Below are 25004 nucleotides of genomic sequence, written 5' to 3'. Positions count from 1 at the left end.
CCAGAACTTGGCACAATATCTCAGTTTCCACTAACCATAAAAAGAGAAATAATCACCTGTCTTAGTAAGTTATAGTGTAAGTCATAGTTCCCCTCTCTGAAGATTTAAGGGTAGAATTAGCAATTTTTTCCATAGCATTCCAACAGGAGTTCATGCTGATAGTTTGTCCATTATAATTTTTAAATCTTTTCCAAGGTCATTACTTGTTAACAACACATAAACTCAAAGGATTCCTTGCTAGGTCAAAATGGAGAAAGCTCATGCTGCACAGAAAAAAAATACCAAACTCAGAATAACAAATGCATACTGAAAGGGACCCCTCCTGCTTTACTCCTACGAGGTCAGATGAGAAAACTCAAAAGATACTTGAATGAGTATAAAGTGTGTCAGACTCATGAAGAGTTGCTAAAAACTCTATGCAAGTAATTACAATTATTTAACTTCTATTTTGTTGAATCATTTCCTTATGTTGGAGCTTATTAAAGCCATCCATGCTTTTAAAGATGAGCTGGGAAGGGGAGCAATGGTAGGCTGTAAAGTGTGAGTAGTGGGCATCTCTAAAAGATGTGAGGAAGGTTGAGGAATAAGCAGAGCACCCCAACTGAAGTCAATAAGGGTGGAGTTTTTTTGGGTTTGTTTGGTGACAGTGGAAGGAACAAACCCCTTCAGAACAAGAAAAAGATGAGAAGATGAGGCGTTAGGAGCTGCTTTTCTGTTGTGGTTTCCTTGGCTGTGGGTGGCTGTAGCCCTGGTTTGACTGAAGCTGCCCTTGAACAGAACAAACAAAACAGAAAGGGAAAAAGAAAAAGGGGCAATGATGGCCACAGGAAAGCTAGGCATTATAGCTCTTTTTGGACAAGTTACTTGCTCTAATAGGACAGAAAAGAAAGTTTTACAGCCTATGAATACCCAGGTATGATGAGTTCCCTTTGTCTGGCTGCCAGACATCCACACAGCCACTCCAGCACTCCCCCTCCTTATCAGGAGAGAGGGAGGAAATAAGAAAGGAAGCTTGTGGGTCAAGATAAGGACAGGAAGATTGGTCATGGTCACCGATTATTGTCACAAGAAAAACAGACTCAGCCTGGGGAAGATTAATTTAATTTACTGTCAATGAAAAACTAAAAGACTTTCCTTCCAACCTGCTGGAACACGTTCTTCTGCAGAGCCTCCTCTCCACAGGCTGCAGCTCCTGCCAGGAGCATGGTCAAGCATGGGCTCTCCATGGGCTGCAGCCTCCTTTGGGGCACATCCCCCTGCTGTGGTGTGGTGTCACACCCATGGCAGCGTGGATATATGTTCCTGTGTGGTCCTTTGTGGGCTAGAAGGGGCCGACCTGCTTCACAATGGTCTTCTCCAGGACCTTCCTGGGGATCCCTGGTGGACACCGCCTCCCTCTCCTTCTTCTCTGACCTTTATGACTGCAAGGGGTTTTTTCACACTTTTTTTCTCACTCCTGTCTCTGATGATTTTCCTCACCGTTTTATACCCTTTCTAAACACATTGCCCCGCCCCGGGCGTGGGCTCAGCCGTGCCCTGCGGTGGGTGGTTGGATCCGGCTGGAACTGGCTGTGTCCGGCTGGCACAGCCCTGGCCTCCCCTCACAAAGCGGCCCCACCCTGCAGCCCCCCCACCCACTGCAAGCAAAACCTTGCCGCACTAAGCTATTTTAACAAGACTGCAGCAGAGAGATACCCGAGTTATCTTAATGACTTGTGTTAAACAAAGCTGTCTGCCAGGCCTGTAACAGTGTGTTGCTGCTTGGGCCAGAGTGATGAGGCCAGGTGGGTGTGAATTTGGAGAGTCCGGCACATGCACACAGGGCCTCAATGCTGCCATGGCCACAGGGAGGCCTTGGGTCTCCTGGCCACAGCTGGGTGAGCCGAAGGCAACCCAATCATACAGTGAGATTTTCTGTGTTGTCAGAGGAAACTAAAAATGAAAGTAGGGCTTGAAAAAAATTAAGGTATCTGAAAGATAGTAATTAAAAAGAGTACTTAATGTTTGTAGAAAGTTCTGAGGAAGAAAACAAGTTGCAGACCAAAGCTGACACTGTTGCCCCTTGACCTCTCAATGTTATGACTGCTCAGTGGGACCTGGAGGTCTTAGCATGTTCTCTGCTTTCTAAATGGAATAATTCTGCTGAGAACTCCAACACAGTGCTGACAGTAATTTTGTGCCTTTTGAGGGGAGTTTCATTTTGGTATTATTTACTTTGTGGTGGGGTTTTTTTGCTTGGTGGATTTTTTGGTTTTGGGGTTTTTTTGTCTGTGTATGTGTCTTTGGTTCTTTTTTTTTGGTTCCTAAACATTTATTGCTAGCAAATTGTTAGTAGAACTTGAACAAAGTCTTAAGAGGTTTGCTGTCAGATTAAGATTTTGTCTCTGAAGATGAAAAATTATGCATTTTCAAATTGAAATTAAAGTTTCAGATTTAGTAAACATTGAAAAGACCCCATTAATATAAGAACGTACAAATTTAAGGATGAGTAAGTCAGTAATTGTGACACTCCTATGTATCAAGAAATTTGTGTTTTGCAAAAGATAAAATGACCCATCTTTTTGAATGTTATTCTTGTAGTTTTCATTTTTCTTAGTTATTCAGAGACAATTTTCCTATGAATAATTTATCTGATCACTTCTAAGCAAGAAAAGGTTAAAAAATATCTTATTAGGTTGGGAACTGGGCACCTGAGGTGATCAAGAAAGTATTTTTCTCCTACTGTACTGAAGAAGAGAGACAATGTTTCTAGGACCACGAGTCCCTACAATTGTTGTTCTGATTTGGCAACTGTCTGGTTTGGGGTCATAGTTAAGATTCAATCTCCCATTATATAAAGGAAGACAAAGTGATTGGTGTTTCAGTGAGCTTATCTTCAGAGAATCAGGGTAGTTGGGAATTTTCTGCAGTCAGCTATTCCCTAATGTCATTGTGTAAAATTGGTCTCTCATGGGATCTAAGACAGGCAAGACTTGGTAACAATTATCTTGCAACTTCAGTTTGTCATTTCATGTCCTTGTTCTTTAAACTACAAACTACAGCATTTGGTGGTAGTGTGGTATCTCATGAACTTTGCAATAAAGTTATCTGTGGCATTTTTAACATAGTTCTGTCTTTTCACTGACACAAATTTTCTTTCATGAGTTAAGAGCAGTTCAGACTAGCAAGTCTCTGGGTATCGTGTATTCTGGTTTTTTGTGAGTCTAATGATGAACTTTTAGCTGCAGCACATCAGAATATACTGGAAAGTGATAGGTGTGATTTCTTTCCTAAAAACTGTCTGACATTTATCTTACTGTAAAATCTTAAAAGAACAATACATTTCACAAAAGAAAATAAAAAGGTTTTGCATTGTTCACAACTTGGTACAACTGTGATAGTGTATTGAATGAAAGCTGAGAGCATTTGTCTGAGCTTTATCCTTAGTTACTTTGATGATTTTGGTATTTTTTGGACTTTAACTTTTGAATCATATTTGATCCATTAATTGATATATATTTAATTTATTCTGCTAATGAGAATAAATTAATTTTGGGTTTGTAGTGTAGAATACTAGTGAATACAAATTAAGAAGACTAGACAAGTTAATGGAATAGAAAAAAATCAGGGAGTTGGAACTGAGAATTGAGATCTTTTTATAAACAAAAAAAGGACACTACTGTCTGCCAACAAAAAATGTAATTAATATAGCAAAAGACTACTTCTAGAACCTAGACACAGGATTTTTGGCAGTCTGTAGGACTATCTCCATCTTCCTGTGGGATATATAATTCAATTAGCTTATGTAATGCTCACTAATAAATCATCCTATATACACCCAGATGGAGAGCTTATAGGAAAATAAGTTGTTTTTTCACAATTCCCCATGGATATCTGCATTTACATTCTGTCAAAGCTACTGTGGTACCTGCAGGAAATGTGAGTGCCCTTGGATATCTTTAAAGAATTAAACCTTCTAAAGTTACGGGAGTGTGAAAGTAAATTTCGAATACTGGATTTAGCTAGATTATTTGGGTTGTAGCTGCAAAATACAACTCCTTTCGGGTACAGGTAAAACGTAGGTTTCTGTGCTCAAGGGCAAACCCACATTTTTTGCACTGGCTATTGCACTAACTCTCCTGTAATTCTGGAGAAATATGAACTTGCTGCTAATTTGCGTGGTTTGAATTTGCTGATTTTTACATTAGCTTTATCAGAGGAAATTGTTATTATGTGAACACATAAACATTTTCACGTTTCTATTTGCAATATTATGCATTAATTGACAATGAGAAAATATTTATCAGGAAATCCTGATAAAAGGCTTGTGTGCATTCATTTATATAATTCTTTATTCTGTCCAGAATTGCTTTGCTAATGTGTTTTTTTTTACAGCAGTCAGCCCTAATGCAAAAAATTAGAAGAAATAATTGTATAGACTGTGGCTCAAAAACATGCTTTAAAAATTTAATTATGAGTGGAATTGCATACTTTTGGCTGTAAGACTGCATATATAAAGCTATATTTGCATCTCTGCAAGATTAATGAGTAGGAACAAATATAGTGAGTGTGAGTTGTAATCAAAGGATCTCTATATAAACAAAAAATTGTCCCAAATTAGAGACTTCTGTTTATCAGACAATAAAAAAGTCCGATACTTTTTCTAATCTGCAGATTCAGTCTCTTGCTGTTGAGATGAATGAGTAACTAATGTGTTTTAAAGATGTGTAATCAATGTATTATTATTCTTTCTTTTCTCAGGAATGTGAATCTGCTCCCTGCATTAATGGAGGTTCTTGTCAAGATGCCATCAATGCATTTGTTTGTACTTGCCTGACTGGGTACACTGGCAGGTTTTGTGAAGTTGATGTTGATGTTTGCAGTGAGTCTACACTGAACTCAGTTCTGTGTTACAATGGAGGTGTATGTGTTGATGGACCTGGAAGAACTTTTCATTGCAGGTAAGTATAAATACTGTCATATAATTGGTTTAGTTAATACAAATTGTTTTGTTAATATTTCAGGGCAGTACTGATACTGTGTGCACTTTGCGAACTCAAATGGATTTGGTGCTCAGTCTAATGCTCAAAAATAATGTTATTTTAAACCATTCACTGCTTAACATGAGACCCTTCTATCTGAAAAGTTATCTTCAAGTGCTTTTTGGAATCATATGTGGAAATTTCTAACATAAAGTGACCCTAAAATATTTAAAATTATTATGTTTACAGATATGTATGTACTCATGTGTTTTGTACTCAAAGGGAAAATTAAGTTGCAATCAAATTTAGATGATAAGTAATTTATATACTATGTGTGCACATACACATATCCAAAGCAACTTCCTAAGATCCGTCATCATCATTCTCCAGCTGTTAAAGACTTCTGCCTAAATACATGTAATTTTATAGCTTATATACTTCTAATATAGCTTTAAAATTAGGCTACTTTATAGACTGTGTACATTATTATATCAAATCTTAATATCCAAGTCCCTTTTCAATTGCTACATTTGTAGAAATATTAAATACTAAGAACTTATTTTATAAACATTCCTAAGAAGGAAACAAATATCTTCTCCTATACAATCATATGTTCAAGGTCCCTCGGGGTACTTTACTCCTGTGAATCAACTGCAGCACTCAGCTTGGTGTCATATGCAAACTTGCTGAGGGTGCCCTTGATCCCACTATGTATGTCACTGATGAAGATATTAAATAGTGTTTAACCCATGCCAACTCAAAAATATGATGGTTTGGCTCAAACCTTTCAATACGTGCTAAAGTAATTCACACTCTTTTAATTCTGCAGTGGGCTACTACCTGCACAAAGACTTCTGTTGTGACTCAGATGTCTGATAATTTGTTTTGCTCATTTTCGTTTGATCACCAGTTTGAAAATTCAATCCTGTGTATTCTCCTATTTCTTCTTTCCTGGCTCATGTTCACTGTAGACTCCTGTGCTGGTTTGGACAAATTTGGAGGAAAAATATCCTCTTATAGAAGGCAGGTTACAACTATCCTTCCCCCATCAGGTTCGGGGAAAAAATAAATTTTCCTCGGAGGAAAGTGAAAGAGATAAAAACTATTTATTTAACAAACACACGGGAGAAGGATAATAATGATAAAAAATAAAACCTCTCACTGTGGAGAGAAACCTGGGAAAATTTCCGAGTCCTTCTGTAGATGTGGTCTCTCTCCTCCTCCTTGGGGCTGGGTCTTGTGCCCACCTCCAGGGCCTCGGTGGAGAACTCTCCCGAAATGTTCTGATGTTGAAACAGTCCAGAAGAGAAGAAGGGAAAAAACCAAAGTCCCAGGAAAACAAAGTTCAACTCTCCGTCTCCCTCCGGATAAAAAAGAGCTGAAAAACTGGCTGAAAAAAAGGGTGCTTTTCCGCTCTTGCTGCTTGCTGCCACAGAAGCAAAGGAGTCTGTATCTCTGTGTCCTTGAACAAACTGCTTTGAAGAGTTCCCTCAGGTTTTTTTTCCTCTCCTCCCTCTCAGGCTCAGTTTAAAGGCACAGAAAGGCACAAAAATAATTTCTGGGCATAGAGCAGCGATAGGGGATACACATCATAAAGTCACCCCGAGACAACTCCTTTTTTTCAAGTTTTATGTACTACAGCATCCTTTCTTCTTTCACAGATGAATCCTCTGAATTAAATGAAATTGCTTTTATTTCTCTCCTTTTCTGCTTGGGAGCTTATGCCAAACATTGTAAGGTATTTACCTGGCACTTGCTTCTGAGCCCAGCATTGACCATCAGGAGGACATCATGGAACCAGAGTCAGGGAATTTGGAAGCAATTATAATCAGAATTTTTAGTGTTGCCAAGATTACAAAGGTTTCCAGGAGTGTAGTAAGACTACAGTAAGGTAGGTTGATGTAAGGTATTGTTATGATCCTGCAAAAAGAAGTGACATACTTGATACATCAATTTCTTCTGATGGGGACCAGGGAAAGGACTTTTTCAGCTGATTTCCTCTCCTATATTGATACGCTTTAGAAAAAAAATGTAACTCCCTTTCCTATCCTTCAGCAGGTGCTACCATTCCAAGTAACGTGTACAAGTAGAAGTAAGAAATATAAAAAGATCATAAAGTCAGGTTTGCTCCTGTACTATGAATGTTACAATGTAAACCCTACTCCTTTTGGACCCTTCTGTCCACATGTTTTAAGCAGTCTGAACCATGCTCATGTACAGACTGGAGGATAGGAGTTACATGGAGGATGGAAAAGTGGAATTGAAAAAAAAAAAGGAAGAGAGAAAGATCTCCTACTCTAGCAAAACACCACAAACATTCAAATGCATAATGAGTCGTAATGCCTGTTACACACTGTGGAATAGGAAGCAAAAAGACATTAATCCAATATTGCTTAGAGTCTTCTTGTTTTGGGGATATGTCTTGGGATGTTTCAATTTTGTGGCTGGTAGATCAGGAAATAGGAAGTAGTTGAAATGGTGTAGTAATGGGCAAGTGTCAGGCTGCCTTAACTGTGAGCACCACTGCCAGCTTCAGCTATGATGTATGTGATATTTTACTCAGTAGTACAATGAACAGTTCAACTTTCCTTGAATTACATGTGAATTAATTACATGAACAACCCTACAGGCTACTTCCTGAAATGAATATGAAAAATACCCTTTGGGATAGTCCTTGAATTGTGTGTTATCTGAAATATCTTTCTGTCTTCAAACCCTTGATATACAAATAAAACAACTCATTGGAAAGGAGAGGGATGCTGGGAGTTGTAATTCAGTTCTATCCTGGGCAGATTGCCACTGAATCTGTGCTTCAGGAAACAGATTACCATCTGAAAGGATGCCCACCTACCTTCCTTTGTATTTCAGTCTTCTTAATTAAAGGTGCTGGCTGCCACAACAATAAACATTATATGAATCAGCAAATTAATAATAAAGATAACATTGGGCTCAGGGGGCCTTTCAGAAGGCAATTCAATCCAATATACAGATGATTGATATAATGAATATGTAATAGGAATTCCAAAGCCTTTTCATGGTATGTTCCAAGTGTTCTGAAGAAAAGAAACTGTTTACATAAAATACTCTGAAATTTCTCATTCTATTTGATCCACAGTTGGCTCATCCACACTTTCTCATCTTTTGGTCGCTGACCATTCAGTATGTTTGGCTTGGAATTTCAAAATGTAAGCATGATAATAATATAAAATATTCCTCCTTCCTCACTCATTCTTGTATTGGCCTTTTTCAAATGTGCATTTCAGGTACTTCCTGCTGACTACGTTGAGAAGACATAGTGTCTTGGAAGGGTTATCTGGGTAGTGCTTTCAGTCTGATCAGGTGAAAATAATGTCAACAGCCCCAGTACAGGTCTTGCCTTAGATCAGGTTCTTTAATATTATAGCTTCATTGTACTTTTTCAGCACTTCGTAGCATGTATGGGCTTTGTAATTGGGTTTTTTAGGGAAAACAGAGGAAACTTTTGATGTCATTCTGTCTTTTTCAATTTTTTCATAATTTAAATATATTTATTGCTTTAAGTTTGTGGGTCTGAGAGGTGTGATGAGTCACAAGAAAGTTTGACCCTATCTTTTGATTCACAAAGAAGACTGGTGCTTTTTAAATGCACTTTTTGGATTATATTTGACTATATAATTTGTTTCAGAACTGAAGCTTTTTTGGCAGCATCTTTACAAGATTATTTTTTACTCAAGACAGTAAGAGTGAATATTTGGTCAACAGGATTACTGATCAAAAAAATGCCAAGTTTTTTTCCTTTCAGCTCATGAGATCTTAGAAAAAAATCTAAAATAGGAATATATTATTCTACATTTCCCCCAAATAAACTGAGATTATTTTTAAACATTCATTATGATGTCTACCTATCTATTCTTTTATTCTACTGATAAGGAAGCAAAGGTTAGATTCTAGAGCATCTTGTTTCCAGCACCTTTGTGTTCTAATTTTCTTGATCTGTTTGAGCAAGGAGCAGGAGGCCTCATAATTAGCTAGGACCTCTCCAGGGATCTAGGAAAGGGATTAAAACAATTCAAGCATGGAGATGCTGTATGAGCACAAAACTGGAGTCTGGAAGACGTATTACTCTGTGGCTGTGGTATGCAGACACACATATATATAAGCATATAAGGTAAGAAATAGTAATGTAGAATTGCTTGTCTTAGAGCATGTATAAGGTAAACAATATACTACTAGTATGAAGCAAATAGTTGTGGGGGGACCCTAGCAGTGCAGTCTTGTAGGGCAACCTAGGCAACTGTAACAATTTTTTTTTTTTGAAGAATCAAACTTGTTTAGGGTTTGGTAGTGTTTTTAAACAGAAATGTAATTTATCAGTACTGTACATGTGTCCTTTACCCCAAAGGGAATAGAACTATTCTTTGAAGTTGTTCATGTCAGCTGGCTCTCCAGGTGATATACAAAAGGTTCTCCTGTACTTTGAAAGGCTTAGCATGGGGAACATTTACACAGCTGTGTGCCCCCACAAACTCAAAAAGTGACTTAATGGTAAAGTATTTGTTTTGAGATTCACTCAGGTCTTACATGCTGGGTAACAGTAAAAGCATCTGCTGGAAGATTGCTAATTGAAAAGTTTCATTTCATTTAGATGGTGATAGACAGCTTGCAAGGCCTGACCAAATCTGCAGAGTACACATTACACAGAGCTATGCATCTAAATTTCTCAGAGCACTGCAATAAATGTAATACGCGAGTCATTCTATTATATGGAAGAAACAACTTCAATGGATCCTTTGAATCTCTTAAAACTGGCAAGCCATAAAACAGTAGGTTCTCACATTTGTATGAACTGTGAATATGTATGCAGTACGCTCTGTTTCATCTATGAAAACAGATGCCCCTCCATTTATATGTAGATAACAAGATGGATTCTGCTATTTTCATAATTGACTGCCTAGTTTTTAACACTTAATGAAGCATGAATGTTTTAATGTTTTCATTGTTTATATATATAATATGTTACATGAAAATAAAAGAAGGTGTTTATGGATTCAAGCCAAGAACCATAAAATCTTGTATGCTATTTCTAGCAGTGGCCCTAAGGGGATTGCTGGGAAAAAGTATGAAAAGTGCACACGTTATTTGTCCTCCAGTATTCTCCCATGTTCTCTCAAATGAGGGTTTTCCTCAGCCTGTTTTGATTCACTCAATAGAAGTCAGTGAGTCTTACTTACACCATCTTCCCTTGAACATATATAAACCTTTCTTCTGAGGAGGGGGCTTTGACTACCCAATCCCCATAGATCCCTGCCCATATCAGCTGTTCTGTGCCAAATGGTAGAACAAACAGACCCACAGGTCTCACCTGTTGCATAGAATAATACCTCCCTATTTTAAATTTTAATCACTGCTGCTGCCAGCTTTATCCCATGTCTAGTGTGGAAAAGGAGAATGAAAAGATGATTCCAAGCCAAACTTCCGTTGTTTTTGTGGGCCACTGCCACATTGTCCCATGCCCCTTGCTTTCTAGGGTAAAGGTTTCATGTTTTCCCAGTCCTTCCTCCTTCAGAAGCCATCATAAACTTTTAGTCATCCTTGTCACCCTTTTTCAAGGCTTTTTAATTCCTACTTTCCTTTTACTAAGACAACGGGAAGAGAAGTACACACAGTATCCAGGCTATGGGCCATGCTGTGACTTATACAATGGCATGTTTTCTTTCTCCTTCTCTATTCCTCCCTGTCCTGGTTTGAGACAAATTCAGAGGAACATCCAAAATGAACGTCCTCTGATAGTCATCCCAAGACACTCCGGTAACAACAGCAACTAAATTTCCACTGATGCTGTGAGGAAAGGGAACACAGGTGCTTCAGTATTACTCTTAAGTTGGCTATTAATAAAACGTAGTTTCCATGGAGAATAGTTAAAGTTGGCATGCTACACGTGTCTATACTACTGTATGTGTCATTACAATATATCATATATCATATATAGGCATATAAATGTATATATACATGATTTTTCATTACATCACACTTTTTTTAAAATCAAAATCTCATTCTTACTGTCAGATCAATAAGAATAGGTAATTATGTTCATGACAATTTATAATTATTTATTCCATTTTATAATGACAAATGCGTCTTCGTATGAAAAATACTAACTGTAACACTATCAAATGAAATAATATAATAAAAATGCACATCTTGGCCTGTATTTTTCTTACCTACATGACAAGCTTATAAGAGAAAAAAGCACAAGCCCATCATAGTCTTTATTTGCTAGCTGCTAATATAAACAATTAATTTAAAAACTGCACTTACTGTTAGTCTTAACGTATCTCTATACATTCAACTGTAAACAGAATTGTAATCATAAGAAGGTTAACGTGAAATTAAAAAAAAGTAGTTTTCCAAGTGAATTATTTTTCTGAATTATTTTAGAAATATTTTTTAGAAGTATTTTTGAGAAGAATATCAAATTGATATGTTGCTCTTTTTGTATGATGTTGCATGAAGGGTAAGGGAATCTATCATAGTCATAAAGAGGCAACAGATCTGTTTTGGAGGAGTTGTGCCTGTTATTAGCAAATTAACCAGAAGGTGAAAATCACAGGATTTGGAATAAATATGTAAACCAAGCAAATAATGTATCTAAAGATGTTTAATGTATACATTATGCCTGATGGAATACCTGTCTCCTAGACCTTCTGGGCAAAGGTAGAGAAAAATTATTGTTCTGTCACTTAAGTAGATTATATGTTTTGATATGCAAACATATCAAAAAATTTAAAACACCCACTGTGATATTTAGCTAATTAAATAACAAAAGGGAAATATGGAAAATTGAAAATGGTTAGAAGCTGTTAAAGTGGAGCATGAAGAAAGGCAAGGCATTAAGAAACATATCCCAAACATGTCTATATACATAGGGGTTTTTTTAAATAAATGCATGCTTTATGTTTTTTCACCCTTTACTAGTGATATTTACAATGGCAGCACTCCATCTAGTTAAAATTACCCACTCTCCTTATAGTTTTACTGTTCTAAAATTCAACAGTAAAGTGCAATCTGCTAGAGAATTAGCATTGTCTACAAAAATGCAGACAGCAGTGTCTGGAAATGAGGCACTAAAATCTAGTAGGAAAAAAAACACCCAAAAGCAAAACACAAATCTAATACAAATCACCCATCTGCCCAGTCCCAGAATAAAACCATTTTAAATCTTACATCTGAACAGCTATTGCCAATTGTTATATTCTCTTTTTTAAGCAAACCTTTTAAAAATTCATTGCCTGAAAAGACAAAGGATGCCTTTATCTATATACTGGTTTGGGGTTTTGGTTTTGTTTTTATAGCTAAGTTGTTTTGTGACTTTATGGTACAGAAGCCAAATAAAAATAGCTAGTGGGAATCACATTCACATCCGCACTATACAAGATGCAGGGACTAAACAAGTGGGAATCTACCTGTAACAGAACATTTCGGTTTTTTCTAGTCATACACAGAGAATATTTAATTCAACATTAACCAAAACATCAATACATAAGTAAAATCCAAGACCTAGAAAAAGATTTAAAATTTCACAGCATTTTGAGATATAATATGCTGCTTATTTATTCAGCATACCATGTGAAATACTAAAGAATATTACACAAGTGGTTCAAAGATATATGACTTTTGATATTTTTGCTGTTAATCTTCAAAACTTTGTCATATTTTTGGCATTCTTTTTTTCTTTCTAAAATGTATCTTCCAAGTACATGTACACAAATGAAAAATATACTTCTGAGAGTGAACTGACTTAGCATTTTATAGTGACTGTTTACAAAAGCAGCAAGAAACCTATCGCAGAATTTACATCATTTAAAAATAAGATTATTGTATTTGGTCGTATTAAGTTAACAAGTCATATAAAGTGGCAGTTGAAGATGTTTATTATGTTATGGTTTAAAATCCCTTATTTACTGTTTTCCAGAGTTGAAACCTACTGGCATTTTACAAAAATAAGAAATTTACTACCTTGTATCTTGAGTGACAGCCCTCAATTTGAAAAAAAGGGCTGTGCTTCATATGAAATCTGCTAACTCGGACTACAAGACAACAGTTTACTAGAATCCTTGAGGGTATTTTTGAATAATTAAATGGCTATGCTCACTTTTTATAATAAAAATAGTTGCAAGAAATATAAAAAAGCAATGGAAAATATTACTCCTTATTTTAAGACCAAGATAGAAGTACTAGTGTTTCAACTTGTCTGTATAAAAAAGGCTTTTTCTAAGCTGCATTCACTTGTCCATTGACCTTGGTAGCATAAAGAACTTGAAAGACATTCCATTTTGGGTCATTGCTTAAAACAACAGAATTTCTGCAGGTTTATTTGATTGATTGATTGACTGGGTTTTGTTTTTTAAAGGGCATTTATTGAAAAAGGGTAGCTTAGGACTATTTCATTTTTCTGTATCCTGCATTTAAAAAGGTGAGAAAATGAAGTCTAAAAAAATTAGAGCTTTTTTTTAAAATTTTTTTTAAAGAGCAAGCTTACTTTGTCTTTCAGATGTACAGATGGATACTTTTTAGAGATGGGCAAGGGCACAGACAAGGGAAAAAGAAAGGGAGAAAAAAAGGGAAAAGAGGGTATTATCCAGGTAACTTGGTCATTTTTGAAGCCCAAAATAATAAGCAAAAAAATATTTTTTCCATCTAAGTTCAGCATTGAAAATGGACATTTCAGAATTAGTCTCCAGGGGAGCCATACAATTTTTTACAAGCACATGTATATGCCAATATGCATGACTGTGATTAGTTACTACCTTAGAATTTGACTCTGTTTATAAATAAGTATAAATAAGTCCATCTGACTGAGTAGTAATACTGGAAGGATACTTTTATGCATAAAGCCATTTAGTAATTACAAATACTATTTAATCAAATTTAAAAATACACATATAAGGCATTGTGTTCTATGCCTGGATGTTACTCACAATTTAATTCTACTAGAATTTCTCTAAAGTGTCATAAATTGTGTATATTAATGTAACTGGAATTACATATTCTTTCTTTATATGGGTTTACCTGAAATGCTTTGCTATTTCCTGAAGATTTCATGCTGAAAATCTCAATTTCAGTTATGTAGGACACAGCTAAAGATCAGTGTTCACCTAGTTTCCATTCACCTGCACTGGTGAATTAGGTGCTTTTCCCAGGAGCTCAACACAGGAAAATAGCATTTTCCCTTCAGAAGATAATGTAGTATATAGTACCAGGTAGTACCAGCTATAGACTTGTTTTTTTCCTCCGTGTACACATTAATTACTTCATGCTGAAGTACCTTATCTTAGGAAGCACTAATGCTAGAAACAAGACACATAACTCTTGTAAAATAATCTTCCTCAGGGTTTGAGCATTCAAGTAAAACTTTTAATTTCATTTTTGATATAATTTTCAATAACTTTCTGTCTAATATTGAAACATAGTTCTTTGTACTCATTATTATATTAGAGAACTGGGGGAGAGAAAATGGAACATAGGAACTGTCATTTAGGGTCAGACCTCAGCCTCATTTTGTTCTTCTTGTACTGTACAGATCTTGTACTGTAACCAGACTTCAGAGGAATGCTTGAGGAATTCAGTAGAAAAATATATTTTTCCCCAACTCTTCATCTACCACCACATATAGGTAGGTCTCAGTTTAACTGGCTGGAGGCAGTGATTGCCATGAAGCGTAAGTTCAAGATCCTTCCCAAAGGTTATTTAAAAATATTTTTACATTAAATATGGAGATTTCTGTATCCGTAACATTTCAACACCTTTCCAATATTTCCTTCACATGTCTGCCATTAAAAATTGTTCATCTGTTATAGGTGTGATCTCTAACAGTGGTGTGCAAGTCATGTGTATTGCTTTACATGTCTCTCTGTTTTGATTTTTTCCAGAACTCAGTTTATCCAAAACAAGTATTAGTCATTCTGGATAGATGTCACCGAAACAGTTTCCTGCATGATTGCAGGTGCTCTGTCTTCTCAGTGAGCATTACAGAATATGTACTTCAGACAATAGGTACTTTGGTTCCTACTAAGTATTCCTATTATTTTTCTCATTTCTCATCAACAGTCTTCTTGTGATGGCCTTACAGTGAGAAATATAATTGCTGTTTTGTCCCAAACAATAAATAAAGAGAACAGAAAGACTTCAAGAAACAGACTTAGCCATCTTTGCTTTCCAAGTAAATGTAGAGGACTGAGAGAACTTAGTTAATTGCAAAGCTATGAAATTAAGGAGCAGAAAATATAATTCTTCACTGCCAGCGGTCTGTTGGAATGAAAATATTTTTTTTTATTCTAAATATTAAACTGATTTATTTTCTGTCCCACTTTTACTTGCATGCTGGTAACAACATTTGTTCTGTGTTATGTTTTGTACACCTCTAAACAATTTTAAGTATCTACAGCTAGCTAGATTAAGCAATTAGGGTGGCACTCTAGGCACTACATTGGCAATGCAAGCACTGAAGTTAGCTTAGAATGATAAACTTTTAAAAAAACAGTATGCTATAAATCTTGTGCAATGCCTTAGTTGTATCATTGTAATATATTCTATATTACAATATGTTCTATATTACAATATAGTCTGTATTGCAATATATTGTAATATAGAGAAGTTGCAGGCACTGGGGAAAAAATGAGAAGCATCTGTTTTTCACTCTAGGTCTTGCCAGGTTTGGCAAATAAAAACAGTTTGAACTGAGAAATTAAATTTATAGCTTATTGGTGAGTAATCCCAGCAATCTACAGATTTTTTTTCCTGAAATTCTTTCCAATGGGAAGGCTACCAGACATGGTACATTAGGCACTGTTGAGAATTTTTCTGGTACAGTCTGGTTGAATGACAAAATAAAAATTAGATAGTTGGGAAAATCAGACAGTGGAACAAATTCTATGAGCGCCAATACTGGTAACAAATATTGTTATTTTCACTTGTTTTGAAGAAAGGCAAGCTTTCTTTTTCTATTCATAATCTTAATCAAATGGATAGACTGTCTCATACTGTGCATGTGCTGAAAGATGTGCTGGGGGTGAGGACTACATTGGATCAACAGAGGGCTGTGGTTGGAACTCGGGGAAAAAAACAGGAGGGTTTGTGACCTTTTGTGGCCTTTCAAAGTAGGGGCAGGCAACTCAGGAAGACTACAAGGATGTAGTCTACCTGGTCTAGTTAAAGGTGTCCCTCTCCATGGCAGGGAGGTTGGAAGTAAATGATCTTCAAGGTCCCCCTCCAACCCAAACCATTCTATGATTTTCTATGTCGTGACGTTATGCAGGTAGAAAATTGGAAGCACCAAAGCTTGAGTAAAACTTAATCTTCCTAGTGGCATAAAAAACCCAAATTTTTCTTTAAATACATTAGCAACAAAAGGAGGGATAAGGAGAATCTTCCTTGGATGCGAGGGGGGAAACAGTGAAACAGTGAAAACGGAGGAAAGCTGAGGCACTTAATGCCTTCTTTGCCTCAGACTTTAACAGTAAGAACAGTTGTTAGAGGAATCAATTGCCTGGTGAAAAAGGTCCTGGAGGTGCTGGTTGACGACTGGCTGACATGAGCCAGCAGCGTACCCAGGTGGCCAAGAAGGCCAATGACATCCAGACTTGTATCAGAAGTAGCACAGCCAGCAGGATTAGGGAAAGGGTCATTGCCATGTACTTAGCTCGGGTGAAATTGCACATTGAATTCTGTGTTCAGTTTTGGGCCCCTGATGACAAAAGGGGCATTGAAGTGCTGGAACATGCTCAAAGAAGCTGGTAAAGGGTCTAGAGAGTAATTCCAGTGAGGAGTGGTTGAGAAGCTCATAATTACTTGTTAAATGCCCCTGATTAACTTTCTGTCCCTTACATGTTTGGAAATGGGTTCCAAGAAACTTTGCCCATGACCTTTCCAGGCACAGAGATTAAGGTGATTGGCCTATAGTGTGCAGTCTTCCTTTACACTTTTTCTTCTTAAAGGTAAACATAATATTAATCTTTTTCCAGCTAATAAATCACCCAAGGCCACTGACACTTTTAAATGTCCATGTTGTTATAAGTACTAAAACAGCCAATATATTTTCCTCGCAAATTACCTTTCTTTTTCTTAATTGATGGTGGGTGGCTGACCAATGATGTAAGAAAAATAGAGAAGTATCTACTTTCATTGGTGATTCTTTCATTTACACTGAAACAGTTAGGAAACTTTAGGTACACACTTTTAAAAAATTGACAATCTTTGTAACACATGGTAGCAATATCCCATACACACCAGCATATAAATTATGCTCTTACAGCAGCTGCACAGTTCGTCTACCCTTGTCCTATTGGTTAGTGAACAGCAAATGAAGGCAATCCAAATGATCATGGTAGTATCCCTCTTAAAGGAAAAGTGAATTTTGTCAGTTACTATTTTCTTTGGATTCATGGGTAATACTCCCTATAAATTGCCATAAAGGAATCCATTGTGTTATTCTGAAGTCTGGCAGCCACTGCTTGTTTTGGCAGTTTTTGGATGGTTTTGTTTTGGTTTGTGATTTTATTTTTGCTGTTTATTTTTGTTGATTTTATTTGCTTGTTTTGTTTGTTGTCTGACACTTATTTCATTAAATATTTAATAGATGTGTTTGGAAAGAGGCTGCTCCAAAGCATGTCTTCCAGAAGCAGTTGTTTAGTCTTGCTGTCTCCTTCTTGTCCATCTTCTGAGTCTTTTCTAGATTGCCTCCAACAGCTAGTGAGCTTAACATTGCAGAGGTTGTAGATCCTAGAAAAGGTTAATTTCCCATGCTGTGAGATCCAGCTGGATAATCTCTAAATAGTTGAATAGACACTTTATTTGGATAGAGTGGTAAAATCAGTAACATGATCTTTGTCTTGTAGTTCAGTCACAAGCACAGCCACACCTACAGTGAGCTGCTATCAGTAGAAGAGATCAAATAATAGCATCATACTGCCTTAGCTGATTATCACTGCTGTAATTGTTATACAATCAAACTGGGAAAAATGGAGTAGTCTGTGTGGTGTTTTAGTGGCCTCCAATTTGCATTGTCTTCCCTGAATTTATTCTTTAGAGCTGTGTGAATACAGTACAATATACTAGATATATGTAGCTAAGTTACCATTTGCTGCCGCTAATCCTCTTTTCTTGATGTACAGTACAGAAACAAAAGACGTAAAAGTAAAAATCAATGCTTCCTAATTTTGAGAGCTTTTTGGGTACTAATTCTGAGTATGTCACTGACTGATACAGAACAACAGACACCTTTGGGGAAAGGATCTAAATATCTTCCCAGATTGAGTTCTCAGTAATGGAACTCCTGTTGAAGATGAAAATACACTGTTAAATCTGTTGTTCTGAGTACTATGCTGACAGTTCATTTGGTTTTGCTTCAAATCTGTGGATGCTTTCTGAATAACAGAATTTGCAGTGATTATACTATTTTTCACTTTGTTTTGAGGAAACGCTGAGTGTTTCTACCTGAAAAAAAAAAAAATCAGTTAATGACATAGGCAGACTTCACAATTGCCTCATTGTGGAAACTTAGAATCTGAAGTAAAAGGAAGACCAGCCCAGACCACTAATAAGTGTGCTAAGGGATGCTACCAATGTGAGTCCTTTCAGAGGGCTGAAGCAGCATGTGTGCCACATATTGCTGAGGTTATTCAGAAATTGAGAGAAAAGATGAATGCATGACCTGCTTTCAAATGAGAATGAATGCAGCTCCTGGTAGCTCAGCATGATGTTTTCTTCAGACTCAGAGCCAACTGCTTCAAAACAATAAAGAAAATCCTCTCCAAGCTGCATCTATCCTTCAAATAGGAGACCAACAATTGCTGGCAGGGAGTGGAGGAATCCTGCACTTGCTTTTGGTATATTATTTCAGACATCTCCTTTTCTCATGATTCCAACAGTAAAATCCCATAATAAAAACTGGCACCAGCAAGACTATATATATATATATTTATACACACATATATATGCATATTTATATACACTACTTTGTTGCAAAATAAGTGTTTATCTGGAAAAATAAATTAATAATCCACATTTCCAATACTAAATACTGCATAAACAGAGTTTAGGTTATATGTTTTAAATTATTATATTAAGCCTTATCACTGGAAGTAAAAAAATAATGTGCCTTTACATGGAAAAATAAATTTATTTCCTGAAGCAAATGGTGACTAATGGCTTCTGGACATTGCTATGAATATGTGGGCACAACACTTGATACACAAAAAATTTTCATGGTGTTCAGAAAATATATATAGTCTTCAATTCAGAGCTCCTGAATTTTATTTTTGAAAATGTGAGCATTGAAAATGTTACATTAAAATATAACAGCATAAACTGGAGGTAGTTCAGATGTCAATGGTTCTTCAATGTCCCTATTTACAGTCACTATTTATTTTATGTATAATAACTTTGAAATTGCGTGGCATGGCGATTCTTCCCCTCTATTCCATTCTTGTGAGACCCCACCTGCAGTGCTGCATCCATCTCTGGGGTCCCCAGCACAGGAAGGACATCAACCTGTTGGACTGAGTCCAGAGGAGCCTACCAAGTAGATCAGAAGGATGGAGCACCTCTCCTATCAGCAAAGGCTGAGAGATCTGGGATTGTTCGGCCTGGAAAACAGAAGGCTTTGGCATGACCTAATTGTGGCCGTCCAGCACCTGAAGGGAGCCTACAAGAAAGCTAGAGAGGGACTTTTTACAAGAGCATGTAGTGACAGAACAAGGAGGAGTGGATTTAAACTGAAATAGGGTAGATTTAGATTAGATATTAGTAAAAAATTCTTTACTGTGAGAGTCATGAGGCACTGAAACAGGTTGCCTGGAGATATTGTGGATGATTCATCCTCAGCAATGTTTAAGGCCAAGTTGGATGGAGCTCTGAGCAATCTGGTCTAACGAAAGGTGTCCCTGCCTGTTGCAGGGGATTGCAAATCTTTGAGGGTCCTTCCAACCCAGGCCATTCTCTGATTTTATCATTCTATGATATAGGTGGTATGAAAGAGGATGTTAAGTGTTAAATATTTGACATTTACCATTACCGTTTAACACTACCACTATGTACATGACGCACATTTAATATTTCGTTTTTTAAATAATACTGAAGTTTGTAAATTTCTGTTACAATTTTCATTCATCTTTGTTTCCAGTTTGAATTGATGTTTCCCCCAAGCAAAGTGGATCTATCTGTTTCTTTCAGAAGTTCCTATTAGTCTGACTTTGTATCCTTCACACAATATACTGAATAGCCAAAGGTAAAAAGCACCAATCAAGAGGACAAAGCCTCTTCAATAGACTTCTTGAAGGCTTACAAGCACTGATCGATCATACTATTGTAAAAGGTATCAAAGACTGAATTTCAGCCAAGATAAGCACTATTGAATATTGGGTACTTCTCTGAAAGCATTTAGTATCTCCATGATTAGATCTATTTTGCACTCACCAGTTTTCTCATGCATTACCTTATCATTTACTATTTATACATTTCATTAACTTAGATTCTTTATTCACTGAATTTTCTAGAGGCAGCTCTTTGAAATTATTAAGCATAGGCCACACTCTGAACCTTGCACTTGTTCAGAAACAACATAAACTGAAAGCGAAAGCACAGTAATTAATAGAACTATGGGACGTACAATATAGTGCTCTGTTTAAAATGTAGCAGCATCAGTCTTTTGAGACTTATGTGATACATACAGACAAATAAAAGCTTGCAATTAATCCAAAATTGTAAAAATAGTAAGAAAATGCTACAGGAAATACATCTCACAGCCATGGTCTGAGTTCAGAGGCTAGCACAAATAAGGAAAAATATATTGGGATGGTGCTAGAATGCCAACATAAATTATATACCATTCATATGCATTTTTTTTCTGCTCACACAGGGAAGCATCCTGAGTCCGGTAGTGAACAAATACTTTGCAGTGTAGGCAGCATCCTTTCATCTCCCTGACTCAGGAATAGTAGCTGATATACTGTCAAAGCTTCCACTCCTTCCTACCTATTTCCTCCTCGCTTATCACTGTGGGGGTTAGAATAGAAGTCAGAGCATGAATTACAGAATGGGTCAAGTTGGAAGGGGCCACAGAAGGTCATCTGGGCCAACCTCCCTGCTCAAGCAGGGTCATCCTAGAGCACATGGCACAGGATTGTGCCCAGATGGTTCTTGAATATCGCCGGTGAGGGAGATTCCACAACCTCTCTGGGCAATCTATTCCAGTGCTCAGTCACCTGCACAGTAACAAAGTTTTGTGTGGAACTCCCCAGGTGCAGGACCCTGCATTTGGCTCTGTTGCATTTCAGACAGTTCTCTGCCCATCTCTCCAGTTTGTCAAGGTCCTTCTGAAGGGCTGCACAGCCCTCTGGGGTATCATCCACTCCCCCCAGCTTTGTGTCCTCAGTGAACTTACTGAGGAGGCCTCTGCTCCTTCATCCAAGTCATTGATGAATAAACTAAATTATACTGGACCCAGTATTGAACTTTGGTGGACAAATTGTTCCCTCTAACAGAGCCCGAGTGTACAGATATGCAGAGAGGAGAGGAAGGGAGTTCTATCCAATCTTAGAGACCTCTGCAAGAAAACATACTTTCATTTTGAAATTTTAAGAAAAGGTTACAAGAAGCAAACATAAACTTCATAAAGAAATTTTCTCAGTTTAGCTCCCTTTGCAATACAACATAGAACCATAAAAAAAAAAAGACTTGTGTTGAAATGAACCTTAAAGATCATCTTGTTCCAACTCCCCCAGCTGCCCCATGGGCAGCAATGCCACCCACTAGACCAGATTACTCAGGGCCCTATCCAATCTAGCCTTGAACTCCTCCAGGAATGGGGCATCCACAACTTTTCTGCGGAACCTGTTCCAGATCTCACTACCCTCTGAGTAAAGAATTTCTTCTTACAACCTAAACTAAATATTTGCCGTATCACTCTCTACCCATGTAAAAAAATCCCTCTCCCTTTTTTTATAAAGAAAAAAAATATTAAAAAGTTTACTAATGTTTAAATAATCTCTTTAAATCCTCACTTTAGATACTGAGCAGCTGACGTTGTGCTTTTTAGAACATCAGCTATCTGTACCATTCTGTACATATAATCTGTAAGAGTGTGCTCTGTGAACATGTTCATATACATAAGTGATAAAGTTATCATGGAAATCAACATCTTCATTTAAACTGACAAATTATGTTATTAGAGATTATCTTGACCTTAATAATACATTTATTTTGAAGTAGCCTTCAAAGCTAAGCAAGAACAAAACTCTGCTCTTTTTTCTTGTCTTACAAAATCCCAGTCTATTATGGCTGAAGAGACTGCAAGAAGTTTTAGGATAATCATACCAATAAAGCCCTCTGGTGGAGAGATATGTGCTTGCAAAAGGAACTTCTTCTTTACCAGAATTACTGCCTTCTTGAATGACACAGATTTCTTTGTCCCCCTAGTTGTGTTGGTTGGAAATGCGAGGGTTTTTTTCCCCACATTTATTGCATCTATGCTAGCAAAACATTTGAAGTTCAGCCTCAGCCATTTTGTCTTTCTCCTCAGGAAGAAAGTTGGCTATCTGATAAAATGATAACTAAGCAAGAACATTTTTAAGAGCTAAGCTCACAGTGCTGCCAAAGAACACCTGCAGCAGCAGCATATGTTGCATTGGGAGTGCTTGGGAGTTGCCAGAGCAGTTTTACTTGCTGAGGGGAGGAGACACCTGTCTCTAACTGCAGAGCTGGCACAGGCCTATTTCTTTTTTTTAAGATATTGTGTCACTTCTCCTAAAAAGATATACCTTCTCCATTGGTATGTTTCACCTACCATTTTGACATGCATTACAGTTTTTTTATACATATAGCATTATCCATTAGAAGAAATTCGTAGGCATGGTAGACATGTGAATGACACTCTGAAGTACAAATTCTGTCATTATGTTAGACATGTGGCTGGCAGGAATTCAACAGATGGAATTAAATGATTAGCATAATGAAATAGCGGTTTTTAAATACACAAGGTGGTGCAAAGAACAAGTCCTGCTGTGTTATTAGTCTTTGATGTTTATGCATTCACATTTAAGTAGTTCCCTTCTGTGTGAAGTAGCCATCAGTACAGTAAGAATGTTCCCACTAGAATATGCACTTGTTACTGCCGCTATGGCATTTTCTGTGACATGGATCATCACTAGCAATGCTATGAAACAATTTTTTCAAGAAAATGGAAACAGCAAAAGAAACATACAAATATGGAAGTATTGCTGAAATTTTAACACTGCTGATTTCCACATTTTCTTCAAAGTGTATGGTCAATTTTATTAAAAACTCATGTGAGATCATTTGCACTATGTGGGCCCGTATGAAGTTTTGTCCAGCTGCATTTTATCTTGTCACAAGTTATTTCCACTTTTAAAGATTGTGCAGTTCAAATTATGCTCACTGTTATCCCCATCTTTTTGATACCACTATGCAGCATTGCTTTCAGGACTCACGGCAACACTTTAGCTGTTCTCCCTTTCAATTTACATGGTGATCAGGTAAACTCGCAACCACAAAACCAAGTACTGCCTCAGTATCCAGCAGTTACAGTAGTAGACAGAATAGCATCACCAAATGCTCAATAGAATCTTTTTGCTGTTTCATTCTTAAGAAGCTGATCTATTCATTAAGAACTCTTTGGGGGACCATTCGGTTATGAATTTCTCAAGTCAAATACTCATCACACTTCTTTGTTCAAATATTTATTAAATCTCTTAGAAGAAAAGTGAACCACATAAGTTCTACGCATAGATCCCTCACAGTAAATAACTGCCTGTTCTTACCTCCTGTGTTGATGCTAACCCATATCCTGAGCTAAGCTTGTTTGTGAATTATTTAAATGGGTCTTGACCAAAGGTTTACCTCTGATTGATAAAAACATTAATTTTCTCTGCAAATTAGCAGTTATGTAACATATTTCAAATAATAAGGGCAAAAAACAAATACATTTGATGCAGCTGTGGAATTAAGATTGATGCACTTCTAAAAACTTTATTCATAAATAACATTCATTGTTCATTGTGGGAGCAGAAAATGAATCATGGTGTCATTAGCTGTGCATGTTCCTGATCAGTTTGAAAATGGTGCAATAAGTAGGTATATTATCATTACTTATCTTTAACTGCTTGCTGAGGGAGATTTTCTTCTTTGTTTTCTGGCAATTCATTTCATAGTTACACTGGGTGGTTTTCAACAGAAGCACTTGGTGTCAGCTGTTCTATTTATGGCCCCTCCAATGACCAGGTTTGTACTCTAGTTTCTTCTCAACTCCTTGGAGTATTAGACAAACACTAGAAAACACAATATATCTGTAGAAGACAGAAACAGGAAAAAATGATTTCCATTTGTAAAGACATATTTTTATTTGTGAATACATATTTTTAAATTAAACATTAAATATTTCACTTCATTATAAATTGCCACAAGATACAGTATTACGCTAAACCAAAGTGAGGTATTTTTAGTGTCATAAGAGAGCTCTAGTTCTTATGTTTCGCTGACTAAACAAGATCATCTAGTTCAGTCTCAGTTTCTCTCCAACTTAAGCTCTTCTAAAAATCATTTGCTTCTGCAGGAATATAAAAGCCAAAGAAGTCATTAGTTATTAAGGATAACATTTATGGGTAGAAAGGAACATTTGAAACACTGGGTATAGTTCCTGGACTAAGCTGTAAGGCCAGAAAAGCTGTTGAAGTACCTGGAGTATTTTTCCAGTGTTTTTATATTTTACAAATACTGTGTTGAGGCAAATATGATACTACAGGGCACCACTGAACAAATTATTCAAGTAGCAATGAGGAAAACTACAGCTTGCTTTCATCCTTTTAGCTTGCATTTCTGAAAAACAAGAATCATGGGGAAGGGGACAGGTGCATTTAATTTTGGGTTCTGTCTTTGAATAATTCTTTCTTTCTCATTGACTAAATGATTAATTTCCTCCCTTTCCATTTCCTTGGTGATTACCTCCCTGTATCAGGTAAAAGTTTTTGAAAGCACAGCTTAATGTCTAATATT

At 36.7% G+C, this 25004-nt stretch overlaps 1 protein-coding gene across 1 annotated transcript in view; it reads left to right on the top strand.

The window, feature by feature from the left end:
- Positions 1-25004, top strand: part of EYS (eyes shut homolog) — an 854603-nt gene that overhangs the window by 434113 nt on the left and 395486 nt on the right. Inside the window, exon 29 of the mRNA XM_042016808.1 lies at positions 4741-4940. Coding sequence (XP_041872742.1) covers positions 4741-4940 — 200 coding nt within the window. The remainder of the gene's footprint in view (positions 1-4740; positions 4941-25004) is intronic.

Source organism: Corvus kubaryi, unplaced genomic scaffold (assembly GCF_017639235.1).
Source record: "Corvus kubaryi isolate FWS band 111438036 unplaced genomic scaffold, C.kubaryi_AGA036_p1.0 split3-73, whole genome shotgun sequence".
Lineage (NCBI taxonomy): Eukaryota > Metazoa > Chordata > Aves > Passeriformes > Corvidae > Corvus > Corvus kubaryi.
The sequence above is the reverse complement of the archived record's forward strand: the minus strand, read 5'-3'. Positions and strand labels throughout refer to the sequence as shown.